This window comes from Poecilia reticulata, linkage group LG2 (genome assembly GCF_000633615.1).
Source record: "Poecilia reticulata strain Guanapo linkage group LG2, Guppy_female_1.0+MT, whole genome shotgun sequence".
Classification (NCBI taxonomy): domain Eukaryota; kingdom Metazoa; phylum Chordata; class Actinopteri; order Cyprinodontiformes; family Poeciliidae; genus Poecilia; species Poecilia reticulata.
This window is the reverse complement of record NC_024332.1, coordinates 18,468,496-18,491,290: the sequence shown is the minus strand read 5'-3', so window position 1 is coordinate 18,491,290 and position 22,795 is coordinate 18,468,496. Positions and strand designations below refer to the sequence as shown.

The 22,795-nt window shown below is 38.5% G+C and overlaps 2 protein-coding genes across 3 annotated transcripts in view; one reads left to right on the top strand and one right to left on the bottom strand.

The window, feature by feature from the left end:
- uxs1 (UDP-glucuronate decarboxylase 1) overlaps nucleotides 1–9,186 on the top strand; it is a 35,640-nt gene extending 26,454 nt beyond the window's left edge. For both annotated transcript variants that reach the window (XM_017303432.1, XM_017303430.1), the window contains 6 exons: nucleotides 1,850–1,969; nucleotides 2,204–2,247; nucleotides 6,704–6,764; nucleotides 6,882–6,939; nucleotides 7,384–7,487; nucleotides 8,414–9,186. In XM_017303432.1, the coding sequence (XP_017158921.1) occupies nucleotides 1,850–1,969; nucleotides 2,204–2,247; nucleotides 6,704–6,764; nucleotides 6,882–6,939; nucleotides 7,384–7,487; nucleotides 8,414–8,545 (519 nt within the window). In that variant the 3' untranslated portion in view covers nucleotides 8,546–9,186. The remainder of the gene's footprint in view (nucleotides 1–1,849; nucleotides 1,970–2,203; nucleotides 2,248–6,703; nucleotides 6,765–6,881; nucleotides 6,940–7,383; nucleotides 7,488–8,413) is intronic.
- A 1,154-nt stretch (nucleotides 9,187–10,340) lies between these two features.
- ecrg4a (ECRG4 augurin precursor a) lies at nucleotides 10,341–16,956 on the bottom strand. Its single transcript, XM_008434758.2, has 4 exons — nucleotides 16,811–16,956; nucleotides 11,968–12,015; nucleotides 11,663–11,832; nucleotides 10,341–10,712 (listed from the first exon to the last, which is right to left on the bottom strand). Exons 1-4 carry the CDS (start codon nucleotides 16,929–16,931, stop codon nucleotides 10,569–10,571), a joined length of 483 nt encoding a protein of 160 aa, XP_008432980.1. The 5' UTR covers nucleotides 16,932–16,956; the 3' UTR covers nucleotides 10,341–10,568.
- Between the last annotated feature and the right edge of the window lie 5,839 nt (nucleotides 16,957–22,795).

The following is a 22,795-nucleotide window of genomic DNA, read 5'->3' as shown; positions in this document are numbered from 1 at the left end:
CTGCATAATTTTCATGTTTTTATTCATGCATTATTCCCAAATAGGTCTCCACTTAGCATTCAAAGTGTTTTTCTTGATGCGTGAGGCTGACTTTAAGAAGGCCAACAGATTATAAAAGCAGAGGTTTTATAATCGTTATCCATCACGAAGGGGCTCGCGTTCATTTACTGTCTGTAGTAGGTGAGGTTTTAGATGTTCACCAAGACATAAATTGGGAAATTAGATTTATCCTACATGTCCAATGCGTTCAATTTATGTGATATGCATAATGTGCTGTTCTTTTTATGAATGGGATTGTTCTCATAATGGCGTCTTTAATGAAAGGCAGCTRTTTGTAGCTTGTGGGCATAAAACTGGGGGAAAAGCAAATTCTGGTTCATAGCTTTATCTTTTTGTTTTACATCAGGCCAGCATGTAAACATGATTTCTCATCTTCTCTTTCAGATGAAATATTTAGGTTATTCTGTTTTGTTTTAAAGTAATTTGTTAAATGGCTAAGCAAACATAATTGGTGTGCAAAGTTTTGTTCTCGTCGACTTTTCCTTGAACTCAATCATAAAAGACGTTCTAACCTTAAGATGATATTACCATGCTATAGTGGAAAGGTTAAATGCGACCAGGTGTTCCCCCAATCTGCTGACAGGATTTGGCAGGGTCTGTTGTGTTTCTGCAAAACAAATAAGCATTATATACAACTTTGCTTGTTTTAGTTTTTTTTATTATTTGTATAGAAATAGTTTGTTATGCTAATGTAGTTTATATAATTGCTCAACTTTTACCTTGTGCTGACTCTTTCTTTTACATTATTCCTGGAAATTCTTCCCTCAATTTTACAAAAAGATACTAAAAGATTGTATACTAGAATATTATAAACTATTCTTGCTTTGTTTGTGTAACGTTGGGTAGAGGTGTTATTTAAGTTTGGGTGACGGTGAGGTGATTTTAATTAAAGCAACCTGAATTTGTTAAAATATTCCATAAACCCATTCCAAAAACATTGACAAAGAAGAACATTGACACTAAAATATAAAAGTCATTCTGAACGTGTCAGATGGAACAATTTATTATGTCCTCTAAACCGATTAACCTTTACGGTACGTGCCTAACGTTTAACATTTACTATGAATAGAAAGTTATACAGCCGTAGGAGACAGATGTAGGCGGACATCGCGGTTTGTGTGTAGGACATGAAGCACTCAAAGCAATCGAACGAATACCTAGTGTAGTTCTTAGACTGGATTGGTTCTCACATAAAGTGAGAATCTCTCACTGTATGTCCATCTGGAAGCTGGAGGACAATATACCTCTCAAGGATGGAGTTCAAGGCCTCTGGCTTAAATTCATGCAGTTGAACGCCCAAGAGGCATTGAAAAGTAGCTTGGACATAAATAATGTAGTGCTAGTTTTGATATTGAGCATTCATTCCTGCAAAGATATACTAATGAATGAAAACGATTGGAAATCCCAGAAGTTGTCCCTTGCATCTTGGATCATCGTCAAACCCAGCTTTGTCAGATTAAAGTCAGTAACACTGTTTTTGACCTTTTTTGTACTTTCCAACACTGATGAACCATTTGGTGAATCAGGTCAATCTATGTGAAGATTKTATGAGATACAAGTTATCAAAGATGTAGAATAAACTACATCAACAACCAGCATTTTCAAAGCACTTTAAATATGATCACAAGACATATTCCTAGGGGCTGAAAGAATAAAGTTAACCATACTTTAGTCAGTTCTTGTTGATGCAATACAAYATTTGCTCTAAGCCTCTTGCAGATTAGGTGAATAAGGCTGAGGGAAATGTAAAAGCTTGTGCACCATAACTCCCCTTCCTCTGTACTTGCAGGAAGGTGTGGAGGTGAGAGTGGCAAGAATCTTCAACACGTTTGGTTCCCGGATGCACATGAATGACGGACGGGTCGTCAGTAATTTCATCCTTCAGGCGCTACAAGGAGAACCTCTCACTGTATGCATTTTTGAGCTTTTTACTTCATCGCCTTTCAATTCTTTCCTGTGATAAATGGATTCCTCTCAGACAGGATTTTTGTTTTCTCACTTGGTGATTGMTATGGATTGTTGCGCTTGCAGCCTCCTAAACATAAACTTCTATAACTTAGCAAATGCAGATAGGTTATTTTACTGAGGAGATGTATTTTTTTTTATCGACAAATAGTAATACTGCTAACTTATGTTCTTTTAGGTGTACGGTACTGGATCCCAAACTAGAGCCTTCCAATATGTAAGGTAGGAAATTAAGCTTTTATTTTGCATTTTAATCCCAAATATTGAACCGTTTAGTATGATAGTGTAAAGATTTTTACCATCCATTGTTAGTGTTTTTTTCTAACATTGTRTTTGGTGATTTTGTTCCCTAAAGATTCACTGGTGTAAAACAGTTTTTGTTTTCCCCCTTTTTGATGTATAGATTTAATGGGACATACCGTTCAGTATGTTGTTCAGTGAATTCCTTGAAGGAATTTATAATCGGCGTTGAGTCARACTGAAACAGCTTCAGGTCTGAGTCAGAAAATATCAATATTTTCCAGGTTCAAACAGTAGTTATCGGTTTGCTTGTGGAGGACGAGGAGATTAATTTCAACGATTTGACAGAGGGAGATCAGAGACACAGAGCATTTGAAGTCTTCCTATCTCATCACACCATGTACCTGCTGCCCTGTGTGACGTTTGTGTCAACAGTGTTTGGTGAACTTTTATATTAATGCATTTTATAAAAAAAGAAAAAAAAACGCTTGAAGCCTTTTGGTAAACCAACATTATGTTCCCCTGACCTCAGATAAAAAAAATAGATTAACGTCCAGTTAGACTTGTCAAGAGTGACATGGTGAAATTTCTGGAGTTTTGTTTTATTTGTTCAATATRAAAAGATTTCTACACAGTAAGACTGCGATTATACTKTGGACATCTAAATCAGAATGGCTTAGAAAATGCCTTCATGTGATAAGTTTGATACATAGAGCAAAAAGATCATCTGCTCTCAGTTGTTGTGTGTTGTTAGCTGTGTTTGTATTATATATTTTCATGTTTATTTTGCTCTGTTGGCTCAGAAAAACTGTTGATGTTTCMTTTGTACCTCAAGGGAAAGAGTCCTGCTTATGAAAAAAGTCATTTTGAAAGGCCCAATTTCTTTGTGTGTGTTTTTGTTTGGATTCCAGCCTTTAGTTTTCCAGTTCTCATGGCATTTCCAAAACAGATTTGGGCTCTTGAGTGTGTGAATTGGTCTCCAACTAAAGCTGTAAAAACAAATACCTAAGACTTAGACGAGTGCTCTAAAAACCTGAGACTTGACTATGACCTGAGGTTTTCAACAAGATAAGAGTAGCTCAACCAATCAACCTTTTAYCGTCAGTAAGCCGACAGAAATGTTCAAGGTTTTGTGTTCATGGGTGCGTTTGACTTAACAACAGGTCTTACTCATAAATCATTGATAAAAAAAAAAGTTCATGCTTGGCTGTAGTTTTATGATAAGAACCACACACGACTCACTACCAGAATCTACTTCCTGACTCATGGACTGGCCTTATTGTTACAAAGTTTTCAGTTCTTCAAAATAAAAGCATTGTTGGTTCAGAAAATTTATGACTTGTTTCAAGTTTTACAAGTTTTATCTCAATGTGAGTGCACTCGTACATCTTAATGGGATAAATATTGTATCTTATCTGATTTCCAAAACCAGTTCAAATGTTCTGTAGGGCTGCATTCTGGACCAAATATCAATGTGTCCAAGATTATAATAATACGACTGCTTCAACACGATACTTGGTAGGTTATTATCYTTTATATACCATACATGCACACTCTGTACGTTGCATAATTGGGCTGTTTGAATGGACACAAGCTGAAGCTCCGATGTCAAACAAAAGATCACAACATGTTTAATCAATAAGTCCCAGCTAATGATTTTTGGCCCAGTAATCATGTTCTATCAAGGACAAACATGTCTTTTTAATAAAGTAATGGCTGAAGCACCTTAAAAGCTAATTGGGGTCATATTATTGTAAATTACAGCTTTTCTTTGGACAACAAACAATTATGCTGAGAAATACCACAAACTAACTTTAGCCGCTTTTTGATGGAGGGGRATTCTGCGTTCTAAGTTCCTAAAATTGTTTTGATTTACAAAGTCGGCCGCAACCGTCTTATTGGATTAGGGAACAAAGCAGTTTTCCTGGAACAGTACGAAATAAAATGGCCACAATCGATTCAGTCTGTTAATAACCAGGAGCCTCTAAATCACTGCAGGCGCAATGTGTTTCTTGTTGCGCCACATCCATCTATGCATTTATTTCAGATATAATTACCAAGAACGACAGCATAGCATTCGGTAACCTAATATTCAGCGTCAGTTCAGTGACAAAGAGCTCCTAAAGGTTTTGGTGCCGAGCGTGTTGCATAAGGCCATTTGCTCAGAGCCTGAGCATCATCTCAGATTTCGTCCATTAAATTAAATGTGTAGCTTGGCAGTCAATACGGCGACGTTATCTTCCTCTGGTATTCCAAGTGAACTTTCATAAACAGAGACTCTGTTCTTTCACTCAACCATCCCATCTGTGTCAATTAACCACTCTGCTCCGTTTTAAGCCTTTTCAGATGCAGTTTAAAGCAAAAATATGTTCTATTTTTAAAGCAGTAAAACAACAAATACCAGTGAATAGAATTTCAAAAGCCTTAGAGAGATCTGTTTGCATACGTGGCTCAGAGATCAAAACGTTTCGACATTTTAGGTGCTAAATGACATCAGATCTCRGTAGGAAAAATTKATGAAATGTTGCACCAGAATAAGATTGTGCAACAGGCACTAAGTGGTGCTAAGTTCAGTTTTTATGATARTTATAGTTTCATTTGTTGACACCKGCTACTTTTAGTACTTTTCTTTTGTTCTCCATTTTTTTAGGAGAYGCTTCACTGCCCCCTCTAGAAACTTAGAGTATTATGGAAGTGTAACTTTTCAAGTTATCTCTTATTTTGCTTAAATAAGAGATMATTTGAGAATTTTCCCAAATAGCTATTATTCCCATTAGTAGCTTTTGCGTTGATTTTTATTCAGCTAATCTTCATCTTTGCCAAATCACATCAGATTTTTTTATACCTATTTAAATRATCATTTTGACTTTTATGTTGCTGACAGAAGAATTCGCGCACTGATTCTTTTCAACTCTTTAGATTCCTTTACTGCTGGGTTTTTAGGTTCTTGAACTGGGTTTAACTAAGATTAGAAATWAAAACACAAGGYRCTGACATTCCTACTTTTTGGTATTTTGTGAAATTAGGGTAGAGTAGTTCGTAAAACTGATGTTTCTCCAGATGCTTCCGATTTTAACTGATCCAATTTTGTCAGGATGTCAGAAAAACAGTGGAAATATCCCTTTTGCGTCAAAGACACTTTCATTGTTGCCATMAATTCTAGAGGAAAAACATCTAATAGTTCATGATCTCTACTACTACATGTCTGTGGTTCTGCTACTCAGGTTTGTTGTTTATGAAATCTGATAATGATTGTTTATGATTTAGTTTCTTTGAGTCAGTTTTCCCGTCATTTGTGAAAGTAGTCTTCAGAAATCAATTATCAGTGAAAAAAACCCCCAAAAACTCAGTTCATATCTTTAAGAGCTGCAATTATTTTGTTTATTGTTGGTAGAATTGTACAATTTGCACTTAACCTTTAGTCATCGAAATGTATTGATGKAAATTTATTGAGGTTTCAAACTCAAAGATCTACAGAGGAAAGTCAGAATAATAATCCCTTTGCCGACAAAAGAGCCTCAATTTTCAGCCACAAACAATATTGTAGAAAATTTTAGTAGCCTTTCAACATTTGCAGAAAAAAGATAAAATATTTTTTCTTGTGACAGTGTCACAACAATCAGTTACTGAAGCTTTAAATGTCTCTCTCCTACTGTCTATCCACAATTTTTTTTCCCATCTAATCTTTAGAGTATAAATYGGAAAAAGATTACAAATCAGCTTTTAAATCAGATGGTTAGATCTGCAATCTGGTAACCATGCAACACTGAAGTTGCATGGTAACATTCACAGTACTTCCTTATTGAAGTGGAATGATTTCCTCGGATTATARTTTGTGCACGACAAGTCTCTGAGCTTTGGACCTGAGCCTAAAAAAAGTCTGGTAGATAGCAATACCGTAATAATGTCTAGAAAAAAATTATTTAAAAAAAATAAATGCTGCAGCAACAACCTGGTGGACGTGTTCACACCTAGTGGTTTTCTTGAAGCACCTTTTGATTCAACTCCAGATTTCAGGAGTCAGATAATATCTTGCATTTAAAATTGACAATAGTTTTTTTCTGCTTTGCAAAGGTTTTTCCAAACCGGTCAGGTTTCGAGGAAATCTCTCTGGTTCAAACCCCCCCCACCAAAAAAAACCCCAAACGTATTCTAAGGAAATGTATGTCAATTTATTCTGACATTTATAAGGATGAAAATATCATAATCCCCATCTATCCAAAAGTATTAGTCTGATTTACTGTCAGAGTGAGGGAAAATTGTTTTGTCTCTTTTTATACAATGAAGGTAAGCATTTGGATTATACTGTGAGTTTTGGAAGCACATTCAAAATGGTTTWACTGATTAAATAATCAATAGCATTTTTATCACATATATATTAAACTTTGTAATGTYGATGTTGGCRAAACTGTCTTATTTCTGCCTTGTTTTTTTGCAGCGACCTGGTTAACGGYCTCGTGTTGCTGATGAACAGCAACATCAGCAGCCCAGTCAACTTGGTGAGCAACGTTCTTAAAATCTGATGTACAAAGTTTATTCTTCATAGGAATGGAAGCGTTTCTYATGCATCTTCATGTGTATGAAGGTTTTAATGAACATAAATRTTGTCATTTCAGGGAAACCCAGAAGAACACACCATATTGGAGTTCGCCCAACTCATCAAGAGTCTTGTTGGTAAGACGGTAATCCCTCTCGCTGTCAGTGTGTAGGCTTCTGACCCCTGTAATCCCTCGCTCACGCTTATCTCTTGTACAATTTTCAGACCAACACAGAATAAATTATGTAGAAAATATGCATTCATATCGCGTTGAGTGTGTCACTGTATGTGGCACATAGATACGTTCATCTGAAGGGAACGGAAGACAGGGAAAAGGTTTTACTAGGTAATAATGTAAAAACCTGAGATCAGTTTGTTGTCTGCTATTTTATTTCATCAATTAATATTTATTTTTCTAAAACTGCGGTTAAAAAAAAGGGGAAAAAACATCCACACTCTTTGAAATCTGGAACCTCATAAAAGTTTAATGTTATTACTGGGTTTTTTTCCCCCTGTGAACATGTTATTCTCTGTCCCTAAACACATTCGTATGAATCCAAACGCTTATCGCGGACGCGCAGTGAGCCGAAGTCAGATCCAGTTTCTGTCGGAGGCCCAGGACGATCCCCAGAGGAGGCGACCCGACATCCGAAAAGCCAAGATGATGCTCGGCTGGGAACCCGTGGTATRTGTGCTGCACGACATGAGCTGTTCCTGTCCACACATGCAGCCTTTGGTTGTTGACATAAAAGTTGCTTTAAAGCTCAAATGCTAAATCCTTGGAGGCTTTAAGCCGTGAAACTGAAACGGACACGAAACATGATTGTAGAGGAGAAACCTTAGGGATTTCTTTCATGCTGAAATAAAAAGATCTATATGTAGTGTTTGAAAGTTTAAAAACTTTCRTATATCTTGTTGAAAAGTTCGCACACAATAGTAATAAGTTAGYGAAGCTATATAGGAGACAATAGGGTGCATTCACACCAGCCCTGTTTAGTCCACTTTAACTGAACTCTGGTTTGCTTACCTAGAAAGTCTGGCTCATTAAGACCAAAACCTAAAAACCTAGGTCTTGGTTCTGTTGAAGTGAACTCTGATGTGGTTTATATGTGAATGCCAAGCAGACCAGAGACCGCTACAAAAGCAGGAAGTGGACTATAGTGCAGAGTATTTTGGGTCAGTGCAATCAAAACAAACGTCTAGTTTAGTGCTAGAGGCAGAAAGGGTTTGTCGTTTTTAGCTAACCATCAATGAGGACTGGTTAAGTTTAAAATCCTCTAACTTCAGTCTTAAGTTTATCTGTACATCTCCATTTATAACATTCAAAGACAAATGTGAAGGCGTACTACTCTGCCATGATGTATTAATGTACCAAGAAAGCACAATGACTTTTTTAAGATTGTAGTTTTAAGGTAGCAGAAAGTTTTTTTCTGTTGGTCATACACTCACTAGCWATTAGCTTAAAAGCTAATCTCTCTTTCATCAAAAAAGGAAGTTGTTCATTTGCTCAAAGCCCCACTTCAAAGAACCACAATCTGTGTAGCTGAACCTGTCTGTAGCACATGTCAGTTATTTATACTAAGTGGAGTAACGATGTTTTGTTGTGAACAGGTGCCGCTGGAGGAAGGTCTGAATAAAACTATTCAGTATTTCAGCAGAGAACTGGAACACCAGGCCAACAAYCAGTACATCCCCAAACCTAAAGCMGCCCGCATGAAGAAAGGAAGGCCCAGACACAACTGAGCAGCAGCGGTCTGCTCTGCCAAACACTCCTCCACCGTCAGACAGGAGCTTCTCTCTGATGTACCCTGCTGAGTAGAGCACTTTTTGGGAACAGTGTCCCGTTGTTGGGTCACGGAYGTGGCTTTTCTCTCTGAGCTCTCTTTAAAAGCGGATGATGCCTTGTGGTCAGAGCGGCAGCTGTGATTTGGAGAGGTYTCCCTCCCCGAAGTTTTCAAAACTGATGGACCAGCCTGAATCAAAGAGGCTACCTGCTGGAGCGGAAGATTGGAAATCCAGCCCATGTTTTGGGAGTGTTTTTTTTCGTGGACTTCTTGCTGTTCTTGCTATATTTAATACACTGCCGTGAGAATCCTGGYGAGCAGCTCCGACTTCGCGGAAACGAACGGCGTTCGTCAATTTCGTGGCGTTTTGTGTCTGGAGAGCAGCCGTCCGAGTTCGTTTCCCCACTGGACGTCTTGTTGCGTCAGTCTGCCAGACCTGCACCGCACGGCGGGTTGTGGACAAAATCCTCCAGAGCAACGGTTTACGGCGCCATAATTGTTTTTAAAGATATTGTGTTTGTGAAATTTTCATGTCACGGGTGTGCAGTATCATATCGATGTGAAGATGCTATTTTAATAAAATATTTCCAGTGATTTGCATGTGATGTTGCCACTTTAGTTCAGAAACTTCTGCTCAAAGCTTCAAAACTGATTTTTTAATTAAGATCAAAAGAACAGAATGTGTAGTGGTAAGAAAACCTGACGGTCAAAAGAAATGTTTTGTTGTCTGCAGTTGTTTGGGATCCAAAGCTGTTGTATATTTTCACACTGAGTGAACGAGCACTAAGAAATTTAAACTCAATCAACTTATTTATCTCGATAAATAAAGTGCCTTTGTTTGTATACGAGAATGAACTGCAGTAATTAAACTGAATTTGAAGTGCAGCAAAACCTTTAAGCACCAAAACAACTGAAGTAAAARAAGAAAAAAAACCCAGAAGGGCTAGAAAAATTAAGGTTGGGAGTGTGAAACTGTCGTCCTTTGATGAGCTGCTACACTTATGATTTTTGCTTTAATTTCTTTTTATTCTTTAGAAACTGCTGTTTTTTAAAAATGAAAAATGAAACCTAGAATTATCTAATTGTGTAAAGACAAAAGAAATGTATCAATATTAAAAACTCTATTGATCTGCTAATATGTTTAATATGAAGGTAGAAAAGCCAGAACATGAAACTTTTATTTTTACTGAATTAAAGCCTTGATCTAGTTTGTTTTATTTAGAAAAATAAACAATGAAAGAATAATTATTATTTATTTAATACAAAAGCATCATGGCTGGCTTTAGATCATAAGATCTACCAGTCAWGGAAGAGATTGCTCTCTTCACAGTGACCGAATACACTAAAGAAGTTGGCTTTTAGGGGAAGTACTATGAAAAAGTTGAGCGGAAGAAAAAAATCCACTTCTGAATTAGAGAAGAGAAGGATTTTTTTAAGGAAGAAAAAGTCACTTAATCTGCACAGCTGGAGGTCCAGCATGAAGTTAGAACAGCTGGTGGTGATTAGAAAAGTCATGGCTGCATTTGGCCACATCCAAAATCAGACGAGCCACTTTAGAGCATTTCACTTTTTACTCTTAATCTCTATGGAGGTTCCAGCAGGACTTGAAACCTTCTCACTCTGACAAAAGTACCAATGTCCACTTTATTAACCATATCATCTCTCCCTTTTAAATTTGATTACAATGAATTAACTTCTTGATGAGCTTCAAATGAAGATGACTTCGAGTTAAACAATAAAATCAGGAGACAAAAGACAGTACAAACCTCGTCTTTATTTCCATTTAAATCCTGCKCTCCAAGCTTGAGGCTAAACAGTTTCATTTATTGTAGGAATACAGAAACACTTGCAGGGTTTTACTGACGGATGCAATCAAAATAAGTTGGCAGGACTCCTGTGAAAATGTTGGCAGGCATGAAAGCCATCATTTTGCTTTAGCTTCTAACACAGCTGGGAACATTTGTGTGTGTGTGTGGGCGGTGTTAATAGTAGTCGTAGTTGACGTTTGCCCCGTGCCTGTAAGAGGACCTTGGCCCGATGGGGGCGTTTTCGTCGTAGTGATGCTGTCGACCCTGGTCATGGGAGCGGGCGTGGTCCATCCAGTACTGCAGGTCGGCCTCCAGCCTCTGGCGAGAGAAAGACGCCGCAGACGCATCAGGTTCAGTGAACTCAACAACAGACAAGACCAGCAACTGATAAAACGTCCACTGAGACTGACGGGAGGCAGCGCCATGATAAAAATAAAAAAAAACCTTAGAAAAGACAAACTTTGAAAAGGCCAATCGTTTGACAGCTTTGGCCTTTTAAGGAAACAACAACCGATGGCATATGCACGAGGTGTAATGTTCAGTGCGTGTTGGTGAAAAGCTGCTCTGGCTGCCTGTAACTTGCTGTCGGCCGTTGGAAACAGCCRCAGCAGCAGGGGGTTTATTTTGAGCGGTCCGCCTCCCTCCCTGCTCTTATCTCTGCTCTCTGTTCCTCGCCGTCTCCGGTGAAATCATGGTGGTCAGTGACCTGAAAGAGAGCTGAGTCTGGATCAGTGAGTAGCTTTAAACTTCTGTGTGAGAAACGGCATTCATGTTTTCCTACAGTCAGCTTTTCATCTGTATTTATTATTTATTCCAGGGTTTGTGTAGGTAGAGGTGTTTTCTCTACCTTAGATGAGGCTGGTGTTTGCTCTACATTTTATTTACTATGTGCTTTAAGTTTCAGTTTCTCTAATTCTAGCTTTTTTTAATGTCTTAAATGTTGCGTTATCTTAAAGTAAAAAAAAAAACAKTTTCAAAGAAAAACAATGTCTCACTTGAAGCCTTTTTAAAGTCAGGAAGTGGATGCTATTAGATAAACCTCAAGTCAAATTGGTWAAAGCTAAATCGACCGTGATTTCATCCAAAAGGACTGAATCTTCTTGACCTTGCCGTGAACTCTTGACTCTCCGGTCAGTCTGGCAGTCGTATCAAATCTAAACCTTAGAGATGAGAACAACTTTCCATCTCTGCTCATGTCTGGTAGCTACGCCAAGAACCCGTCGGTTTTTCAACAACAACAACAAGAACGTAATTAATAGAAATTATACCTGTTCATCAAATCCCATTTGCATGAACTGCATAATCCACTGCTGGACGTCTGGCCTGCTGCGATCCCAGACGTTCCTCTTTGTTCTGCTCAGCTTGGCCAGGAATTCTTGGGCCTTAGACGAAGGGATGGCAACCGAAGACTTGGATGGAGCGTGTTCAGCTTCTGCCRCTACATAAATTTGTGAAAGAGGGAGAAAAATAAAAGGATGGGTTTTTTTTGTTTTGTTTTTTTCTTTCTGATGTGGATCATCAGAAATAATTAATTTTTATTTTATTTTTTTAAATGGTGGCGTTTGAGTGTTACCATTTCTTTTCACTAAGATCTTCTGCAGGCGGCTCTCGCTGGACACGTCTGCAAAGGAGAGCCAATAGAAACRTAAGAGGTTTGAGTCATTCTGATGTGAAGTCAAGTCAACCTTCACATCCAGGAAAGTGCTTTGCTCAAGTGTTCAGAAACCTTGAACCTTTCTACTCGACCCATTCTTCGCCTGTCATGTCTCCACAATGCATCTCTCTGAACAACACAATACGTTAAAAAAAGAGGGGASGAACCTGCAGAAGCACTTACAGTATTTTCAGAAAGTGATTTATTTTTKAAACTTTGACACGTTTGTCTCACCGCGGAAACAGTTTCAGAACATAATTTCTGTTTCATATAAACAGGTGAGCAGGCTTTCGTTTTTGATGCATTAATAATCGGGAACATTATTATTCATTATGTTAAATCACAGCGACAGTGTGAGATTTTGGTTATGTGTTGTTTGGAGTATGTAATATTTAAAAGTATCCCGTTATACCAGGGATGTCAAACTCGTTTTCATTTTAGGCCACATCAACATTACGAATGTCCTCAAAAGGCCTGTTGCGACAGAACACGAGGATGATTGGCAGCACCAAGTGTGTGCTGATCTGATTGGTTGTTTCTGACAGAGTTGTCCATTTCTACACATTGCAGTAGGAGCACAGAAAGGAGGCAGAAGAACTTGATTTTTTTTCACAGATTATTTGTCTCATACTCTCAGGACATAGGGGCAGTTTTAACAAGTATGCATATAAACAATATATTTTATAAAATTACAGCTTTAATTCACTGTTAATAAGCTCACTCCAAATTCAATGAGAACTTAAAATTCGATAATATTGAACATCTTTTCACATTGGTGWAATTTGCCAGTATACAGTCATGAAAACTGTTTTGATTTGATCAATAAAATAATAATTAATCACAAAACTCTTATCTTGAAGATCCTATCTGTGTGACCTTTGAAAAAAGCTTTGGTGGGCCTCGAGTTTGACATGTGCACTATACCGACGTTTTTCATATCTTCACAGTTTATCACTATTGAATGATGATTTTTGATATTTCTGTTTCTGCTAGTTTTTTTTTTTTGTTTTGTCAATTCAAGGGGAACTGATTATTCTTGCTTCTGTAATTAAATTTAAATAGATTCAAAATCGATGGGTTAAATATTAAATGGCATATGTTGCATTTTGGACTCATGTAATATATGTGAGGTTATGTAGGCGATATGAGGATAAATGGATAAGGAGTGGAAATATAAAAGGCTTACACTTCCACCCACTTTCTTGAATATGTAAAACACGACYTGACATTATGCTTTGAAGCTGTTGGTGCTCAGAAAGAGAAAAAGAAAGGAACAATAGATRTAGGTTGCAATAAAGTGAAGCCCATCTTAAAGTATTTTTAAAGTGATCTAACCATTTTCCTTCATTTGCAGAGTGGATTAAGCCTCATTTAACAGCCATTTAAGGTGGAAGGGGGTAGAAATCACACCCTCGGATGAGCATAGCGAAGACAAATTAGACTTTGGACGGATGAACGTGACGCGCTCCAAAAATACCTGCTGCTGCTGCTGCTGCTAGAAAGTGACACTGATGAAGATTAGAGCACAAATTTGCATGAGGNGTCAATTCAAGGGGAACTGATTATTCTTGCTTCTGTAATTAAATTTAAATAGATTCAAAATCGATGGGTTAAATATTAAATGGCATATGTTGCATTTTGGACTCATGTAATATATGTGAGGTTATGTAGGCGATATGAGGATAAATGGATAAGGAGTGGAAATATAAAAGGCTTACACTTCCACCCACTTTCTTGAATATGTAAAACACGACYTGACATTATGCTTTGAAGCTGTTGGTGCTCAGAAAGAGAAAAAGAAAGGAACAATAGATRTAGGTTGCAATAAAGTGAAGCCCATCTTAAAGTATTTTTAAAGTGATCTAACCATTTTCCTTCATTTGCAGAGTGGATTAAGCCTCATTTAACAGCCATTTAAGGTGGAAGGGGGTAGAAATCACACCCTCGGATGAGCATAGCGAAGACAAATTAGACTTTGGACGGATGAACGTGACGCGCTCCAAAAATACCTGCTGCTGCTGCTGCTGCTAGAAAGTGACACTGATGAAGATTAGAGCACAAATTTGCATGAGGATGAGGGCAGGGAGGGAGAAGGCAGAGAGACCGGTACCTCTGGTGCAACATGAGATAGCTGTGAGATTTTACCAGTCAGCTGCCTGCAGAAGGTAACGTTTAACATCTTTAACATTTCTCCAACATCAAGTCTATCTTTATAAAACTGTAAGGATAAATATGATCATGATRAGTGACTCTTTGAGACATCCACTGGACTGGGTTGTCCCACGGTGACACTCTGTAGCATTTARACTCCATTTAAAAGAGGTAGCTTTAAAACGTGTGTTGTAAGCTGTTYTTGCTATTGAATATTTCACATGAAACAAAATATGTTCAAAATAAAAATAYATTATTTTACTCACAACAAAAAAATCTCTGTTTAGTCTATAAAAGCATAAAGGAAGTAGCTGGCATCATATTTTTATATTTTGTGCTTTGAAAGAGGCTAAAACAAAAGAGAAAGCCCAGGAAATAATTTGCTACGTCCAGGGGAACAAGTTTTCAGCTTGTTTGCTTACAAATATTATTGATGCATCTGTTTCCTGCGGCTATTTCAGAGCCCATGAGGAGTTACTCCGCTTTGTGTTCAAAATACTCTTGGACCAAAGTCAACCAACAACAAATCTCCCACTTCAACCAACTTGGATGATCTTCTTTTGTGTGTTCATCTTCACTTGCAAATGGCTCAGCTGCGCTTCTGTGAGAGTTTATACATGGATTTTATCTTCTGGGTTTTAAAACTCGAGGCAGACTGAAGGAAATCTATCGCAGAGTAAACTTAGACATCAGCTCTAAATCTCAGTCCGTCTGCCAGCGAGCAGAACATGTTCACCATGTGGTCGGGGTTACAGATGGAGGAGATTAATTATAACCAGGTTTCTGTGCAGATGAATTAAACGATAAAGGAACAGCTTATTTCGTCAAAAGTCACTCATACAAAGGCAATTAGCTTAAAAAAAAAAAAGGTGTGAATAAATTTATCCCCAGCTGTCAAAAAGGGAATTAATACCGGCGGGTTTTCTTAAAATAATCAGTGGAAATTATATTTTAAAGACATATTAAAGCCAGAATTTTTGTTTTTTGAAAAAGAAGAAGAGCTGTGTTAAGCTGAAGAGAGATTTTTTTTAAAACCCAGCTTTTGGAGCAGCATTTCTCTTTGAAAAGCAAAAACTATTTTTGGCTCAAACTGAGATTCTGCAATAACAGATGGATTTATTGAGGTGGCATTTCGCTTTCAAAAATTTATTGATTGACTTTAAGAAGTGGAGTAGCACAGAAAAGTGTTGCAAAAGTAAGAACAGAATCAGCTTTATTGGCCAAGGTTGTGTGCAGAAATAACTAATTTGATTTAGGTCTCACACACTCAAAGTGTACACAAACATTCAGCTTTAATTTTATTTTTCATTTGATAAATCCTGTTYGAATAAGATTTACTGTGTTATTCATACATGTTTTAGAAACTTACAGTAGTAATTTAGTGTGTGTTATAATTAAAGCTSTAGACGTYTCTATACATGTCTAGGAATCYCAAGGAATCCAGAGAATCTCTTAATMGGGATTCTGGCATTGTCTTGACCACAGTCTAAATTGTACATACTGCTGTACAATGATACACTTTGAATATTTTACAACTATATTTTGGTGCTTCTATTATTGTACAAATTTATTCGCCCAGCATAAGTAAGTTTTCTGTTCCAAGAATGTAGCTTTTAAAACCATAAATCACAAAAATGCTGAAAATGTTATGCCGCTGATTTRATGTAAGTTTTTCCATACTTTTAACCACTCTGGGTGTAATATTTTTAAATTTAACACTGAATGGAGTTTTTCTCAGTGTTGCGCTTTATTAACTCCAAGGACTCCAAAACTGTTCACAGTGTGACAACTTGGTTACCAATGAGTTATTTCTTTTTTTAATGCATATGTTTAGCATTTCAACACGTCTTTTTTTTAGTTTCACTTTCAATGCAACATTTTTTTAGTGCATTCATTTCAGACTCACTGTTAATATTCTTAACTACAATTATGTTTTTCGATGCTAAAATTTCCCTTGAGAAACATTGCAGAAAGAAACTTCAGAAATCCAAACCATGACGTTAAAATTTAGTAATCAAAAGAAGAAAAAAAATGAAGGTATTCGGAAAGGACATGTTTGATTTCTGAACTGGACTGACTGTGACGCCGCCCGGGCCCAGATGGTCTCGGTTACGTGTGAAGTATTCCAATGCTCACCTCCGTCTTCTTTTTCATCTTTTCTAGGAATTCCCTTCAGACTTTGACTTGTTTGAACACAATGCATGAGTTCCTGGAAATGCAGCTCAGGCTTATAATTAAAGGTAAACCGTGACATGACTCTGGCAATAGCACAATATTGACTGGGATGGATTTTTTYTCTTGCCAAATATCAAAGCGTCTGGGTTTTAAATGTTCCTCTGCTTCAAACTGCATTGATAAAATGCACAATGTGAGGCAGATGCATGAATTAAGACTCACTCTATATAAAATAAAATTGTTGCACTATTAGAAATTAATCCATTTTCTTCTCCAGTTATGCTTTCCAAGTGCAAACGTGTCCAACCACACAATGAAGAAAAGGAAAAAGGAAAAAAAAAAGAGAGAGTGGGCTAATGTGCAGAATAGACACGAAACAAGTGAAACCTCACTGAAGCAGAAGAAAAGCCAAAGAAATATTGCAGAATATGCTTACCTCCAAGAGTTGTGAGTGTCAGCAATGCAGTCAACCCAATAACCCTCAAACAGAGCTGCTGGGAAGCCATCTTGTACCCTCTGAGTCTTTCTAGGACTCCTTGAAGGCAACAACTGTTCATAAACTGCTAGACGACCAGAGGGAGGGAGGGAAGGAGGCTGCACAGACTTTCCAAGTGGAAACTGGCCTGTGGCAGTGGAATGTCTTTTACCTCCCTGCCTACGCAAATAACACTACATATGAGCTTCTTTTTTTTTTTTTTACTTCTTAAAGGAATTTTGCATCCAAAGTACTTTTCMATGAATACACATGCAACAAAAGGAGAAGGAAATGAAGGAGAAAGTGGGATAAATGCATTTTAAAATGCTGTGATCTGCGAGTTCTTAAACGTGCGGTGCTATTTTTTCTTTTCTTTTCCCCAACAGGAAACTGTTTACATCTTTTGAAGGAGTCTCCTGATTGTGTGAGGACATGTAAGGGAAAAGTACCTTGAGAAAATATAGACTACTCTTTTCAGGRAATGAAAAGGAGATGCGGAAAACGCCCACCAGGATCCACTTCAGTTTACCGGATGACTTCAGTGAGACTTTGGTAAATGCACAAGAATGGTGTTCTTTACAAATCTAACCAACCGTTATGCCGTCTGCTCAGAAAGATCTTAGAGCTTCGAAGAAGATGGATGGGGTCAGCAGTATCTGAATCTTCCAGGGATTCAGATGCCTGGCCGTGTGCATCCAATCCTGCAGTCCTGGGGGAGAATTCAGAAGGTTTCCCAGGTAATCTGTTTGACTTGTACGCTGTGACAGTGCCTTTATGGCAAGAATATATTGATRAGCGYGATGATGAATGGCCACATCCAGACTGGGCCARCCTGCAGGAGCAGGTTGAGTGCAGGGCGAAGCAGGACAACTCTGCAGCGTTTGCAGGTGACGGTCCGTCAAAGACTGCTGCATCACACAATCAGGAAGTAAGTTAATAAGTGAGGTAAACGGGGATGTTTCTTCCTATTAACGAGGGTTATGGCAATCAGACTGGAGCATATGTTTAGATCATTTTATAGCATCTTGTAAAACTCTGAAGCAAAATGTTATAAATGCTTAATGGCCAATTTTGGTCTAAATACCAATGGAAAATTTACCAACAGAGGCTTAAAAACACACACACACACGCATATTGTTCACCAGKAGCATTCAGTGCCAGGCCTCAAGGGCTGAAGCTCAGCTTTAACATCCCTTAATTAGATGATTGTTTCATTACCAGGCCTCTGCAKATGCTGAGGAAGTAATTCAGTGATTTAAAACAGCCATGTTGGAGCAGGGACTTTGACTAGCATTTTCATACCTGTAGTTTTAAAGAACTGCCTAAATGTGATTCTTTTTCAAACCATTCACTGTGTCAACCGCTCTATAAATTGTTTTATTTCACTTTTGCAACAAAAGCGATTCAGACCAGGTGTGTTTTCACACCCGATGGTCCGGTAGTCACGATTCGGTTGSGGGTCAAAATTGCAATGTCTGTTACATTTTCACCTGCTGCGGTTTGCTTTCACACTACATTATTACTTTAATTGTTACTGCTGCTGGTTTTACCTCAAACAGTCACCACAACATCATAATGTGGGCTTTTTCACAGCCACTTCTCTCCTACATCCAGCTGGATTGGGACGTGGTGCTTTGGACAAACAGAACCCAAGCTGTTAATGACCCGTCCTGTTATTCAATAGATGAACACTGGCAGGAAGAAGGAAGTGGTGTGGTTGTTCATTCAGTGGATTTTGTCCTGGTCAGCTCCTCAGGCCAGCCGAGGCAAAATATGTGTTATTGAAGTTTATTCCTGTATATGCTGAAAATTAAGAGAAAATCCTGCTTTGATTGACAAACGAAACACAGTTGTTCAGGAGCTCGATAGTCTGCTGTGATTGGGCTCAGTGTTATTCTCTAACTCACAAATCATGAGATTATTATTTTTGAAAAGGAATTTATCATTCTTTACCAAGCTTAATAACAAATTTTCTCTCTGGTCGATATTTGAGTCTGTGAGTTAAAGATATCATCATCCACTGCTTCTGACTTTCTGTTAAAATAAATCGGTGGCTAATGAGAGAGTAAATGACATCTCTTCATTCAAAGGACAAATGGGAAGATTCAAGATTATAAATAAATCACTCGCTGGTTATGAGAGTCGGATTTATTAAAGGAGGGGAAAATATGACTTTTTTTGTGTTTAACATCTTATTATTAAACATACTTGGAGTGTTGCTTTGACTCTTTCATGCATGTTTGACAATTCTTTGAATCTCCCATGGCAACCATTCAGGGTGCCTAAAYGCTGGCTCATACAAAGCGCTGCTGATTTACTCAAAGAGAAAGAGTTTCYAAGACTAGTGACAACAGCAATTAGCCAATCAGCAATCACCTGGCGGAACTGCTTGTCTGCTGAGCTCATCGTACGGACTACAACGCTCTGCAAACYGCATCATGGAGAAGCATTGTTGGAATGAAGTGCTGAAGGCAGAATGTCGAAAAGKGCAGGAGGTTCTTGGAGAGAATTTCAAGACATCACATGTGGCTATGATGTGAAATAAAAAATTTTTTTAGTCTTATTTGATATATGCAGCATTTTCGCAACAACTGAAAGTAGCATTGTTACTTGATTGCGCCATGAAATGAGGCTTTATGGCTGGAAAATACATAATTTCTTCCCACTTTGATGGCGTGACATGGGGCTCAGTCATTAGATTTCTACTATCCATACAGAGACTTACTTTTGGACATCAAGCTAGACATGTATGGTTGCAACCTTCTGCAGAACGTGTGCAACTGTGAAAGCTTGCTGAATTCACAAACTTGAACTTCTGTCATATCTTCTAAATGAAATTAAATAGCAAATGATCCATTTTTTTGTAATTCAGTAACGAGGTCATTCTAATTTATGGAAATCCCCCCTGCTATTAGTTCTACACACAGTGATGAAGGGAGATTTGGTCTTTTTCCCTAAGAACCTTTACTTTAATGAACTTTCTCTGCACACTGAACTTCAGACATCAACACTGTGCTTTTGAAACCAATTTTGAACTTTTTCCTTTATTGAGACCCTTAATCCGACACCATTTCATCACAGAAACCCCCCGAGAAATTCAACTACTCTTTCCTGCTATTTCCAATTAAGAAAACAGTGTTTAGAAACAGCAATATATTGTATCTCCTACATGAAACTTTCTTTTGTATTTAAAAAGTCATGCACATTACCCCATAGAGACTGCTGATAGTGTGTTTGTTGATTGGGCGAAACAGTATATACATATGACAGTTAAACCTATTTAGAAATGTTTTGTTTCACTTGTGATATAGAGAACGTGTCTGTCAGACAGCAGAGATGTTTGGTTTGGAACTACAAACAGAGCCTGTGTGTCTCGGGGGTCGAGCTGGAATGCAGGAAACCAGCAGCTGGCAGACGGTTCTGCTGCTTTCAGGGAGCACCGCTGAAATGAATAGCAGATGGAGAGAGCAAGTGAACGAAATAATTAAAAACGAAGAAAAGGCTTACATGAATATGCAAAGAAAAGTCTCTTCATTCAGTGTTGCTGTAGGTGGATGTGACCTTGTTGTCTTTATTTAAAAAATAAATAAAAAAGTGATTTCGAAGCTTTTGCTCTTTCGCACGGCGCTCATCTCTGAGCAAACGGATGATTAAAGAAGTGGACTGAACTGATCTGCTTTCACACCGGGCGCTCGGTGAAAGCAGCAAGGCTCGTCTGTCGGTCAGTCGATGTCGTTCCTCATAGTTTTAGAAGGCCCACTTCTAATTACTTTCTTTTGAGAAATTCATTGTTCTTGGATTCATGTTTCTAATGACAGGGATCAAAGAAAAAACACAAACGCAGACCAGATGCCTGAATTCCTGAAACCCACCTACTGAGTGAGAAGGCGCTTTAACAACATTTTACTCGAAGCGTAAAACCGCATTGTGGATTCAGGCGCGGTAATCACTCCTGTTCCACTCAGTTACCACTTGCAATTCTCTGACAGGAAACAGACTGGAGCGGGAAATGGGACCGACAGAGGGATGACAAATCGTGAAGGCCAGAGAGAGAAGTCGGTCCTGGTGGGGTGAATGTTTTCAAAGCCAGCTCCTACACCTTCATCTGATGATTGTTTTGAACCTACCCGTCTACATGTAGCTCAGCGTAGGCTGAAAAATCTTTTGGATGTATGTGTGTGTGAGCAAACGCTCTGAAGTGTGGAGGTCTTTCAGAATTTGCCCACCAACCCATCAAATGAGCATTTCTGTGAGAGCGGATTCCCGAATAAAGAGAAAGCGGAAATGTAACCCTTCACATGTACATGCGGATTTGTTTCCTCGGAAATCAGGAATCCGAACATGAAAGGATCAGATAAAAACACTTTGCACTTTGGCCCCTAAATGCAATTTCCTTCTGTTGCTCCTTCGCTCTCTTTGTCCTTGTTTGTGCGCCCGTCGTCCCTCCACCTCCTGTCACACCTGATTTGACTGGGTTGTGTGTTGTGACCCGAGGCAGCCTCCTCAGGACTGAGACATACCAGGAGCCTCTCGGACCTCCATCGCAGGATGAATGCAAAAGTACAAAATGCAGTACAATAAGGACACATTTTCCTAAAAGATGGGGAGGTTTTAATTGAACTTTAGGTCTTCCAGTTCACTTCAAAGGTTCCCCAGAGGTTCAGAAGTCATCAGTCATCTGAATGAACACATCTCGTAAGGGAAGGTAGAATTATAACAATGTAGCAGAAAAATGTAGAGGAAAAAATAAGTAAAATCCCAGAAGTGACAACTTCTGACATTGTTTTGTTTGAGTGCTTTATTCTTGTCTATCAGCAGACATTGTAATAAAAGCTTTACAGACACTGAGTGGCCATTAGATTGACAGACGGTACAAAAAAGTGTTTCCTGTTTCTACTTATTTTGTAGGTCTCCACAACTTTATCTGAGTCAATTCACCACTGGATATAGAAACGTGACACTGAGTATATGCACAGAACCGCCTCCTTCCTGTGGTGGAAGGCGTTTGTACGCCTGACATCCCGGGTGCTACGTTCAGCGTATTTTTCTTTCTAGGTAGGGTCTCCTGAACTGTCCTCAGTGAATAAGTAAGTTAGACTACTAAGAATCTCAAAGAACAACAGACTACAACCAAAAACAAATGCCTTGCCCACAGTGCTTGGTGAGGTCTGCACTTGTTTTGTCTTCGCTCCCGGGGTTCGGCGGGGTTCAGCCTGGAAGGAAGACCCCTGCATGTGAGCCCAGCACTTGATCCTGGAAGAACATCAGGAATGGTTCTTGTACCTGTGAGGAATGACAACCCCATGTATCAACATACTTTTCCCAGAAAAAAAACTCACTTTAGGGTGTTGGAAATGTTCTAAACCATTGGTCTTTTACCTCACAGAGTTGTCATTAGAGTTTGGTTATCCAGTCCAGATGTGTTTTGTTTTGTTTTGGGGGGGAAAGTCTGGAAACTGTGTTTTATAGTGGGTTCATGGTTGCTTTTAAGGGGCCATCAAGTCCATGTATAACCACAACAGCAGCTGAATTTGTGTCATTCTTGGCACAAGCTTGTTTCTGGTGACCGTTAGGCTCCCCCAGGGCTTATTCTTGTCCCCAATGCTGTTTATGGTTTTCCAGATCTCAAGGCATAGTTGTGGAGAGTAGATGATCTAGTTTGGGAACATTTGGCTCTCATCTTTTCTTTTCCAGTCATCACCTTCAGCCTGCAATAGAACAGTTCGCAGCATACCGAGAAACAATGAGGATGACGGTCTCCATCAAGGTTTTCATTAAGACTTGAAGAAACAAACAAACAAACAAACAAAAAAACATTGCTAGATTTCTTTTACATTCTCAAGCCTCAATGGTACTATTGTATATCTATATATTTTTTTAGCGCTAAACATCAAAACACACCTCACAGCTCAGGTCTGGGGTTGTTGCTCAGAACTATGAAAACCC